We start from the raw sequence: 12,813 nt of genomic DNA, 5'->3' as shown, positions 1-12,813 counted from the left end.
CCTCCCTACCCCAAGAGGCTACCCAGCTTTGATTAGGGGGAAGGAGAGCTATGTAAAGGGTCCTCCACTTGAGGCAGCTAGACTAACCTCATTTCCTTCATACCTGGATCTCCAAAACTCTTGATCTGATCCCAAGGTCCAAAAGGCATCAGGGTACTTACAACTGAATGAAAACTTTAAGCAAGTAGCACCAGGGCTCCCCCAAAGCATAACAGGGGCCTGATTAATACCCCCAAAGAACCCCTCAAAAAGTATATAAATTTATTGCGTCCTAGCAAAGATCTGCAGCTTCCAGTATTCACACAATGTGAAGATATTAACAATACAAAATATATTCTGAAAGTCAAACATCTGCAGTTCATAGTGCTTTCTCAGATTTGTTAAAAAAATACAATGCTTAGTTTCCTATATAGGATATACAAAAGCAAAAAATATATATATGTATATAGTAGAAATAAATCAATCAGCCATAGTAATTTACAGCTTTTGTCTCTAACCCTCCCCCAATCATAATCTTTACCCCACACTGCAGTCTATACTTTCTGGGATCAAGGGTTCTATTTATCCTGAACCAAGCTGAAATATCCATTAAATTTCATTCTGCATAGCACTCACAAACAGGGCCAGCTGGGAGGTCCCTGAAGGAACATGTGGGTTGTTACTGCTCTGGGTAAAACTGAGACAGTCAAATGATACGCAGATGAGTATGAATGGGCAGCCGGAAAGGATAAGGGAATGAGTGCTTTAATGTAACCACTCCTCTGGGATGCCCTGCCCCACAAGACTTGGTCATTTAAGAAAAATTAAAAAAAAAAAAAGGAACTCATGAAAAACAAATTTAGAATCAATATGCTTGTCAGTTACATTAATTTCTGCCAGCCAAAAGTTCAGGGAAAGGGATTTTCAGCAATAAGCTCCTGACTCAAGGAATGTAGGCTCCTAACTTCCTATGGGAAAGACTGAGTGGCTCACTGCTGGTAGGAGAAGCTGCGTCAGTTGCAGGGCCAAACAAGATACATAAGGATCTGGAGCTTCCTTGATGAGAAATAGGGCAAGTGGAAAGAACTGGATATAAATTCACTCAAAAGTAATGCTAATGAAGGGGGTCGAGGGTAAACCAGCATTCCATCCCAGAGAGAAACAATATCAAAATAACCTTCTAAAAGTTTGCTGTCCTCAGCTTCATTAAGCTAGGTTGTATTAATAATTTCACACTGGGGAAGATCCCATTCCTTGAAATGCTCTAGCAAAGTACTGCACGTTCCATCCAGTGAGTTATCTGCCCCTTTCTTCCAAAAAGTGTCTATGTACATGATTACAGACATAAAATAACAGGTTCTGAGTTCTGCCTTTCAGTGGGAATAAAGGGTGTGATAAGTGGCTGGGCACGGGTGACTTCTTTTCAGTATTAACAGAATCTGATCTGGGGAAAGTTCCTTGCAATGGTTCCTGAGTGTTAAAAACAGTATTAAGTCTGCAGAGAAAGAACTAACTGGAGTGAACTATTCTTTAGAGTATTAACAGATATTGTATTTCAGGTTAAACAACACAAACTTACCTAAACCCTAATTTGGATAGATTTTATATAAAATATATAGAATCATAACATCATCTATTTGTAGTCAAGGTAAAAAGATTTATGAAAGGAACTAGGACTCTGCTATACATCTGAATGTTGGTTTCACTTTCAAACACAAAAATAGTTTTTTCTTTTAAAAGTGCAGTAGAATATCCCCCATTCATAATTGTAACTAATTTAGCATAAGCAAAGAAATGACCTCAGGAACATACCCAGGTTTTAAGATAGATTTCTAGGTAATAAGCCTGAAAGGCATTTTGATCTGAATTTGATTTATTTTCCAACAATTTTAAATATAATTTCTCATCTGTGTGTAGATATATACAGGCACAAACACACATTCACAGTCATACACAAACACTTAACTTTCTATCAGATCAGGGTAATTTTTATTGCAGGTCTCTTTTAGTATTGGCTAACAGAAAACCTATCCCCAACCTAACAGATTACACACATACACACAGCCATTTTCACACTTCCTCACAGTGAAAAGCCCTCTGACAAGATACCAGAAGGTCAAGAGAGACGATGTTTTAATGGCTGGGCCTTGAGGACAACTCTGGTTGCATTTAAATCTCAGTGCCAAATGCACTAAGAGTTCCCTGCCGCTATAATTTTTGGATCAGTCTCTTCAGGAATCAAGCCATGGAAAAAGCAAGATGGTTTCTCCCGATCTCTCCTATAAACCACAGTGGTAAGACAAGATTTCTGTTTGTTCTGGGCTATCATTCCCATGATCATGTGCTTCCTTTTCCCTTAGGAACCACCCAAGGAAGAGTTAAGGGAAAAGATCAAATAACCACTGCCTTGCCACTGGTACATGTTCTGGAGTTCTGCAGAATGGAAACCCGGAACAGATTCATTGGCTGATGCTCCTTAATAACATAATGGGAAAAAAACTACTGGGGATGTTCAGAAGAGGAAGTGTATTTCCTCTCAGAACTCAGAAACTTACGTGAAATCAAAATTTAGAGCTACCTTGGAAGACAGCCGTAAAAAAGTCCAAATATTCCACTAACTCCTGAACTGGACCACTTCTGCTTCTTACCACATCATTTCCTACTAAAAGCCCCTATCTAATATTTGACCATCTTTTCATAGTTTTATATAAACTGATCCCAGATTATAACCTTCAAAAGGTCTCTTGTACAATTCCATAGAAAGACTTCTGATTCTTGATGCTTAGAGCAGCTAATGAAGAGAAGTGCCTTTGACTCTCCAGCGCCAAGAGGGTGCCTGCGTCAGTAGTATTTTGAACACTCTCTCCACAGCCACCTTAAGCATCAGCCTGAGATCCATGGTTTCTCCATTCTGCTGCTGGGACTAAGGACTTTAAAAGATTCACAGAAGTGCCTCATCCAGGGATCACTACCAAAAACATGAAATGATGAGGTGAGAGAAAGGGAGACAAAAAGGGTTGAGTCAGGAAAAGGAGTGCAAGAAGCTGATCCCAAATAAAAAGACAAAATTAAAAGAAAAACATTATGTATGTGTATATAAACTAAAAGCAGAGCATATGAATGCTTAATCTGGTGGGAAGCCAAGGCAACATCTATAGAACGTGGATGTTGTCACAACAAGGCTCAGCCATAAGGAAATAAGGCAATATAAAAAAATGACCAAGGTATTTTGGTCACAGAATGGTCTCCTTCCTCCTCCCAGCCAACCCCTGCAAATGCATCTCTATATATCTTTTACATATATATATATATATAATATAGAATCTGTTTTTTGTTAAAAAGTATTTCAATGATCATATATATTTAACAAGGCATGATGGCTTTAGGAAAGGGGGGGGGATCCATCATGAGGGAGCTGAGAAAGGAAATGCAGGACAGGGAGGCTGGGGTAAGAAATGTAAGAAACTCGCTGGGGTCAAACAAATGCTCATCAAAGGTGGCACCAACAGAATTTTCACTCCTGTTCACCACTTCAAGGAGGTACTGATGATATAGGTGGGTGCCAGGACCCCATCTCTTCTCTTATATCACTCCCCCAATTCTTCCCACCACCATGCATTTTAATGCCTCGTGGCTCTCTCTCCCACACGTCTCTTGGACCCATGCTACCTTGCATCCCGGGGTTGATGGGTATGGCCCATATGTCTCTGGCCCCGTGTGCCTGATCTCAGAAGCCATTGCCACTGATATTAATGGACTGCAGATCTGCCACCTGCATGACGTTGATGCCACTGTTGGCGAGACGGGCAATACCATCTGGACAGATGGCCTCCATGGCTACCATATTGGTGGTAATGAGAGCCGAAGAAGTGGCAGCGCCACTGCCTTCTGAACCTGCCCCACTATCCAGGGGCAAAGTGCCCACACTCAGGGCTACACCGGGGCCTCCCTTCTTATTCTGGTGGGTCTTGATATGCTTTGACAGGTGGTCACTCCTCATGAAGCGCTTGGGACACTCAGGGCAGGCAAATTTCTTCTCACCTAAGTGAAAAAAGAGAAAGAAGATAAGAAACTGACATATTAGGAAGTAGGGGTGCCTTGTCCAATTACTGTCTTCAAACTATATTAGGCAGAATAAGGCCAGGTTTAGAAGGTGATAAAAGCAAGAAAAATTTAGTTGAGTATCTTTTGCTTTTGGGGGAAGAAAAACAGGTAAAGGTTGGGAGTAGCAGTTCCTGGCCATACATCTTCACACCACAAATTCAAGGAGTAGAAAGTGTCTGTAGCCCTGCATTCCTACCCTAAGGCCCAAGTTCTCTCTTCTTGGACAAGCTTAACTGCCCACCCCTCAAACCAAACATCCTGTGGGGAAGGGATGGTTTAAGCCAATCACAGCCCATTCTTGGAGCTGGAGGTAGGGTCGATCCCACCCAAACCACATACTAAAAATAGAACAAAGGGATCATTCTCAAAGGAAACTTGGCATGCCCCAAGAGGAGGGGAATAAATTTTTAAAAAGGAGGGAAAAAAAGGTTGAGGAGTATTCAGAAAGGAAGAAATACAGCAGCAAAGGAAGGCAGGACTGGGACTAAGCAGAACAACAGGTCCTCCTTCAAAATTCCATTCAAAACCCAGCTCCTTCCTTCTTAAAGGTTTTCTAGATTAACTCCAATTCCATTTGTGATCCATACATTCAGTTTCAAATATAAATTGCTCAGAAATTGTAGTTATTTCATAGGTAAGTTTTGTGACTTTCCATTCTTCTCTATTACTATTTCTTTCTTTTCTAGGCTGCGGCTCACCTGTATGTGTGCGTTTGTGCCTCTGGAGCTCATCTGAACGTGTGAAGCGTTTCCCACAGTATGACCAGGTACACATGAATGGCCTCTCGCCTGTATGCCAGCGCAAGTGTGCCCGTAAGTGTGAAGTCTTGCCATATACTTTGCCACAGCCTTGAATGTGGCAAATATGCTGTTTCTTTTTGCCAGGATCCCCAGAGCCCCTGAAAGTGAGAACACAACTATTCATCATTCTAGAGATAAAAATTGAAGAATCACAAAGTGTCAACAGTAATTACCTGACCCACTCAAAAATAACCCAAACTTTCATTTTTAAAAAAGGTTTCTCTTTAGTATCAAAAGATAAATCTTTAGTTGATTCTGGTTTTGATACCCAAAATTCAAGGTGTAGGTTTCCTCTCTATGAGATATTTGCTCTTTTCTGCTTTCCTGTTCCTTAATCAATTTTGATGTTTGAAGAAATAAACACTCTGGCGGTGACTTGGGAAATCCATGGGTCATTTTCTTAAAAGTTTAAATCTCAATACAAGCATTTTTTATGGGAACTACTGTAAATATAGTGATCTTTTTGGGCTGGGAACTTACTTAATGAGCAAAGGGTCTCTCCATTTAGGCACCTAGTGGAGAACTTTAAGGAAAATATTTTACAACTATAGAACTTTTTTCTAGAATAAATAAAGGTCAAGACCCAAATAGTGACGATTAAAAGCTGAAAAGCTAGAGCAGTATCAGGGACTTCAGTGAAAGAGGAACACAGGCTGAATAATATTTAAAAGGCGAATAAGGACCCTCACACTAATTCAAGGTATGTTAAAAAAAAAAAACAAAATTCCCTCTACGGAGCAGATCCTAAGGTCCTCTCAGAATCAGTTCTGAAATGTTTTTGCCAAACCAATTTGTTCCATGTGTGATCCATTAGTGGGCACTGGGGAGATTTCCAAGAGGGACTTTTTTTTGGTTTTAATAGCACATATTTGCAGAGGGAAAAAACTTAACGGAAATGAAATCACACTTAGGTGGAAATCAGAATTTCCTTCAAAAATTTAAATCCACTTTAAGCTTTATTAAAGGGAAACACTATTGTACTCAGTACTTTTGATTCAGGTTTTTCCTATAATGTAGGGTAACCTACAAATAAATTATTTTGTTTTGATACTCTTATTTTTGTGCTTTTTTAAAAAAAGATTTTATTGGGGGAGGGGAACAGGACTTTATTGGGGAACAGTGTGTACTTCCAGGCCTTTTTTCCAAGTCAAGTTGTTGTCCTTTCAGTCTTAGTTGCGGAGGGCGCAGCTCAGCTCCAGGTCCAGTTCCCGTTTCTAGTTGCAGGGGGCACAGCCCACCATCCCTTGCGGGACTCGAACCGGCAACCTTGTGGTTGAGAGGACATGCTCCAACCAACTGAGCCATCCGGGAGCTCAGCGGCAGCTCAGCTCAAAGTGCCGTGTTCAATCTTAGTTGCAGGGGGTGCTGCCAACCATCCCCTGCGGGACTCGAGTTGAACTGGCAACCTTGTGGTTGAGAGCCCACTGGCCCATGTGGGAATCGAACTGGCAGCCTTCAGAGTTAGGAGCATGGAGCTCTAACCGCCTGAGACACCGGGCTGGCCCCTGTGCTTATTTTTATTGGGACAAAACTTTAATAGACTTTTTTCAAAGTCATTTAAACAACTATGTGACTTTCTGTTTTCTTTCAAAAGCAGTGGCTTGCAGGAAAAGAATGGAACTTGGAATTCTCCAGAGATAATATTGAATAGCAGGTACTACTGAGAAAATCATCAGAACTTTGTTCTGCAGGACACATTACAGTCCCTGACGGAAGAATTTTCTACGTAGACTAAGCATTTTTGTCTATTTTGAGAGAAAGTAAGATGCTGGAAAACTTATCCTCATATAACCACTGTAAAGACACACTACAATAGGTATGTTTTTTTTTCTTGCAAGCCTATTTTACAAGCAACCTTGTTAAAAGCATCTCAAAACAGACATATGGTAATGATCATTAAACCAGCTGGCTCCATCTGATTTCTTTAGGAGCAAGCAGGCACCTATTACGGCCCAAGGTCTTAGAGTCGATGAAAAGATCCAAGGAACCAGGAATCCACAGAATCAGAGCAACCAAGGGCCTGTAATATAACCTAATCAAATGTATTATACTATCTCTGATCCCTCTGCAACACTGCCAAGTCTTAAATGTTAAAAACATAACCCTCTTCTCATCACCAAATCCATTTACTTTTTTTAATTTTTATATTCCTCTTAAGATAATCGCTGGGTCAACTTACCTTCCTTCACTGTCTTTACAGTAGGGGCAGGTGCATGCTTCCCGCCGGGTCCTCCGACCAGCTTGGGGTTGGGGATCTGGGCTGTTTTCTCCTTCCTCTCCGCCTGCAGTGTCATCATGGATTCCATCACCACCAGCCCCATGGAGGCCAAGCTGAGCTCCATGATCACCTGAAATTCAGAGCAAAGGGTCAAGATGGGCAGTAGAGAGGGAGGCCATCGTAGCTGCAAGCATCTCAGGGACACTGCATTTACAGCACCATTTCTTCAAAGCTTTGAAGTCACATTCACTGATATCACCCATACTGGAAATCTCAAGAATCGTCATTGAAAATATAAAGAGCCAGTAAGTAGATGAAAACATGGTCAATCTCACTCCATTTTAAAGGTACAACTCGATTTATAATGGACTTCTGTAATTTTTCATCTATCAGATTATAAAAAGTTAAAATTCTAATAATACACAGCAAGATATGGGGAAAATAGGTGTGTGTGTGTATGTGTGTGTGTGTGTGTGTGTGTGTGTATTGATAAATTAGATACAATTTGGAGGCCAATTTGGCACTATTATTAAAAGTTTTAATGCATATCTTCATTTGTCCAGTAATTCAAATACAGTTCAAAGTAATTCCATTTTGAAACCAGCAATGTCCTATGGATATACTCATGAGAACATAAAGATATGTGACAACAGTGTTTTCTGCAACAACAAAAAATTGGGAACAATAAAAATGTACGCCACTGAGATCCTATAGTTAAATAAATGACAATAAACTTAAGCAATGGACTACTATACATCCATCAAAAAGAATGATAAAGAGGTCCAACGAAACTCTTACTCCTTCCCAGAACTAAAGTGCTATAGAAGCAACCAAATGGAAATGACTAAAGAAGACTTTAAGAGATTCCGAACTAGAAATTATACAAAACCTGAGAGGGGAAACTTCCTGAAACGAGCAAAAAATTGTGCTGAATACTCAGCAGAGAACAGTACATGTGTATTATTAGGTTGATGCAAAAGTAATTGCAGTTTAAAAGGCTAAAAATTGCCAAAACTGCAATTACTTTTGCACCAACCTGTAATATAAAATTTGACACAATGAGGAAAGAGCTAGCTATACATACAACGTTTTGATTTGGGACTAGATGCTTTTCACAATTCTAGAAAAAGGAAGAAAATGTAAAGCATACATTCTGTCATTTGATGTCATTTGTTTTTAAAGATAAAATTTGTATAAAATCACTAATTTCTGTCCCGGATAAATTAAAACAGATAAATGTTACCAAGTTCTAGGCCAATGTTTTTCAAACTTTTAAAACCTGCAACCCAGGGGGCCGGCCCGGTGGCTCAGGCAGTTAGAGCTCCATGCTCCTAACTCCGAAGGCTGCCGGTTCGATTCCCACATGGGCCAGTGGCCACTGCTCTCAACCACAAGGTGGCCAGTTCAATTCCTTGAGTCCCGCAAGGGATGGTGAGCTCTGCCCCCTGCAACTAAGATTGAACATGGCACTTTGAGCTGAGCTGCCTCCCCCAGTTGTTGGCTGGAGCGCAGGCTCTCAACCACAAGGTTGCCAGTTCGATTCCTCGACTCCCGCAAGGGATGGCGGGCAGCGCCCCCAGCAACTAAAATTGAACATGGCACCTTGAGCTGAGCTACTGCAGAGCTCCTGGATGGCTCAGTTGGTTGGAGTGCGTCCTCTCAACCACAAGGTTGCCGGTTCGACTCTCACAAGGGATGGTGGGCTGTGCCCCCTGCAACTAGCAACGGCAACTGGACCTGGAGTTGAGCTGCGCCCTCCACAACTAAGACTGAAAGGACAACAACTTGACTTGGAAAAAAGGCCTGGAAGTACACACTGTTCCCCAATAAAGTCCTGTTCCCCTTCCCCAATAAAATCTTTTTAAAAACAAACAAACAAACAAAACCTGCAACCCAAAGTAAAAAACATATTTGACATTATATTTTACCTAGTAGGTAACACATATAACAGAAACAAAAGTTTCACAAACAATGCTGACGCTTATTATGATAAGCAATGTATTCTTAAATTTTCTAGACTCTACTTAAATTTTTTTTTTCCTTAATGCTGGTCATGACCCAGTATACTGAGTGTATGAACCACTAATGGGTTGGTTACACTGGACATTTTCAAACATTGCTATAGGCCAGTGGACAAAAGTAATGGTTTAAAGGAATAGATAACATTCTTGTCAGGGTTTCAAAGCATCTACTATCAATAAGTATTCACCTATGAAAGCACCGTATAAATAAGTTAATGACTCTATCCATATTTAAGATTTCTATAAATGGAGTATTGAATTGGTCTGCTTTGTTTTATCTACTTTATAAAGAAGGAAACTTAAGTAAATAGGGTAGAACAGACTTACCATCTAAAATCTAGGCTCTTGATTTTACTTTTGTACCTAAGCTCCACTCTTTTCCGCTCATTAACCTAATTTTGAGTTACTATGCCTAATAATAAGTTCTTCTTGTGCATTCCTACACACTCTACCACTTCTAAGCACCAGCCTCTGGCATTAAAATAAATTTAATCTGAATGTTTTGAGACTTGCATGATACTGGCAGAGCTAAAACTGAGAATTACTGGAGTACAGGGTTAAGAACAGCTTCTGGAGTAAAACAGACCTAGACATGAGTTCCTGCACCGCCATTTGATTAGCTTCTAACAGTGAGCAAGTAACTTTCTCCATCATTAAAACTGGGATGAACTATTATCAATCTCATAAAGTTACTGTGAAAAACAAATGAAATAATACATGTAAGGTGCTTAGCATAGTATGTCACACAGCAAGCATTCAACACATTGTAGCTAATATTAATAGGAAAATATCTTATGGGAAAACCATAGTGAGACATCATGGAATAAGATATACACCAATATTTTGTTTAATAAATCTGCCTTAAAAACTATGTTACTAAGGGCAGCCGGTTAGCTCAGTTAGTTAGAGTGCGATGCTCATAGCACCAAGGTTGCCAGTTCGATCCCCACATGGGCCAGTGTGAGCTGCGCCCTCCACAACTAGATTGAAACAACTACTTGACTTGGAGCCGATGGGTCCTGGAGAAACACACTCAAAGTCAATAAAAGTTTAAAACAAACAAACAAAACATTATGTTACTAAGTGGAAACTCCCCCTAGTGGGGATGGAGAATTTATCCTCTGCAATAAGTCCAAATAGTTCAAGGCTAATTAGGATGCTAGTATCACCAATGGTTACCAACCAAAAATTACATTCAAGAAAGAAATTTATGAAACTGTAGATCCCGCTAACTACAATAGGTCGTTAGAATCAAGATTCAGACAAAACCGTGGTACTCATAAACAAATCATCTTCTTTGACCTACTTTCCAAGCTAATCTAACTCATTAAAATTGAGAAGCAATTCATTTACCCCAAAAGACCTCCCCTGTCCCAGTCAATTGGAAAGTGGCAAACCTTTCTCCATTTTATTAAAACATAATAATAATATTCAGGACAGGGCATAATTCAGTAAAGAGGGAAACAGAAATACTCAGATATTAGGCCTCTCTAAAACCTCATGTCTAACTCTATTTCATTACAAAATAGTCAAAACTAGTATCTTCCTGGATCCCCACTATGATTTCAAAGAATTTTTTTAAAAGTGAAAACTGGGAATTAGGTTAGATAAAATTAACAACTTTGAATTTCATTTAACAAAAAGAAGGGATGAAATGTCAACAAAGCATCAGACCAGAATCTGTTTCCAGCCTCTTTTAATAATAGTTTTAGAAAAAGAATAGTTTTATCTTAAAATCTGGCACTGGTTAAGCAATGAAATAAATTAAAGATTCTCCTTTCCATGATGAAAATAACTAGTACACCAAAGGCACAGTTTAATGACAGTCTTGCCCCGCCCACTGGTTGCCTCTAGCATTAGTTTCTGAAATAGCTATGGCAGTTACACACTTTTTATAGTTACACACTTTTTCAGTTTCCTCAAACTGAAGTGTATTGAAATTATGAACTTTCAAGAAGACCATTGTGATAAGTCAAACAGCCTATTCTTTTCTGAGAAAAAACTTGGACGATACTAAAATAAGATAAAATATGAACCTCCTCAGTAATTTTCAAAAGGGTGGTTCCCATATGCTTTCTGGAATGATTTTGGGAACATTATGTTTTTTTTAATTCAGTAAATATTAATACAGTAAGACTGAATTTTAAAACTGTACCTGTGTTAAGCATACACTGGGTTTTCTGAACATGTTCCATTTTACACAACAGATTTAATCCAAAGGAGTATATCTCAGACCACGAAGTGTTTGCACATTCAGCCATGTTGAAACAGAATACTGGTAACATATACTTATGTGTGAGGAACATCAGGATCCAGAATATGACCCCAAATCAAGAAAAACGTCTCTAGTAACAGAGATAGCAAAGTAGAGAAAAAGGAATAGAAGAATTGTTTTTCTTTTTTTTAATTAAATTTATTGAGGTGACAATTGTTAGTAAAATTACATAGATTTCAGGTGTACAATTCTGTATTACATCATCTATAAATCCCATTGTGTGTTCATCACCCAGAGTCAGTTCTCCTTCCATCACCATATATTCGATCCCCCTTACCCTCATCTCCCACCCCCCACCCCCCACCCCCCTTACCCTCTGGCAACCACCAAACCATTGTCTGTGTCTATGGAATTGTATTTTTAATGACAGAAAAACTGATAACTGGGAGTGATAAGATGTAATACCAAAACATACAAATAATATAGATGGCCCCCAATTTCATGCTTCTATTGACTACTTGGTTATTCTTGAGATAGTTTAATGTGGGAAAGACCGGATAAATGCTTGATTTTATCAATTACTAGTCTTCAAAATATCAAGTTGGTTTCCTAAAATCCTTGAAAAGTGACCAATGAATTTTTTTTTTTAATTTTTTTATTGGGGAATATTGGGGAACAGTGTATTTTTCCAGGGCCCATCAGCTCCAAGTCCAGTCGCCGTTTTCAATCTTAGTTGCAGGGGGCACAGCCCACCATCCCATGCGGGAATTGAACCACATTAAGAGCTTGCACGCTAACCATCTGAGCCATCTGGCTGCCCTGAATTTCTTTTCTTAAAAATCAAGTTTATTGGGATGGCCGGATGGCTTAGTTTGTTAGAGTGCGAGCTCTTAACAGTGTTACCGGTTCGATTCCCACATGAGTCAGTGAACTGCGCCCTCCACAACTAGATTGAAGACAACGAGCTGCCCCTGAGCTGGAGGCAGGGCGGCTGGATGGCTCAGTTGGTTAGAGCACGAGCTCTTAACAACAAGGCTGCCGGTTCAATTCCCGCATGGGATGGTCTGCGTCCCTGGCAACAGCAACTGGACTTGGAGCTGAGCTATGCTCTCCACAACTAGACTGAAGGACAACGACTTGACTTGGAGCTGATGCACCCTGGAAAAACAGGTCCCCAATATTCGCCAACAAAGGGAAAAAAATCAAGTTCATTGAGCTATAACTTACAAACAATGAAAACTCACCATTTTAATCAGTTTAGACCAGGGTTCCCAACTGGGGCCATTTTGCTCCCCAGGAGACATATGACACTGTATGGAGAAGTTTTTGATTGTCAGGTCTGGTATCCAGTACTACTAAACATTCTACAATGCGCAGGACAGCCTGCTCCTCCCCCAAAATGAAGAATTATCCATTTTGAAACGTCAATAGTGCCGACGTTAAGAAACATGGTTTAGACAAATGTATACAGTAAGT

At 39.9% G+C, this 12,813-nt stretch overlaps 1 protein-coding gene across 2 annotated transcripts in view; it reads right to left on the bottom strand.

Moving 5' to 3' along the window:
* Window positions 1-240: 240 nt before the first annotated feature.
* The window catches only part of SP1 (Sp1 transcription factor), a 42,274-nt gene continuing 29,701 nt past the window's right edge, over window positions 241-12,813 (bottom strand). For both annotated transcript variants that reach the window (XM_074325629.2, XM_074325630.2), the window contains exons 4-6: window positions 7,063-7,231; window positions 4,782-4,981; window positions 241-4,020 (exon numbers count right to left, since the gene is read on the bottom strand). In XM_074325629.2, the coding sequence (XP_074181730.2) occupies window positions 3,707-4,020; window positions 4,782-4,981; window positions 7,063-7,231 (683 nt within the window). In that variant the 3' untranslated portion in view covers window positions 241-3,706. The remainder of the gene's footprint in view (window positions 4,021-4,781; window positions 4,982-7,062; window positions 7,232-12,813) is intronic.

This window comes from Rhinolophus sinicus, chromosome 1 (genome assembly GCF_057876585.1).
Source record: "Rhinolophus sinicus isolate RSI-liver-muscle chromosome 1, RSI-T2T, whole genome shotgun sequence".
Taxonomy (NCBI): Eukaryota; Metazoa; Chordata; class Mammalia; order Chiroptera; family Rhinolophidae; genus Rhinolophus; species Rhinolophus sinicus.
This window is presented reverse-complemented; position numbering and strand designations above follow the sequence as displayed.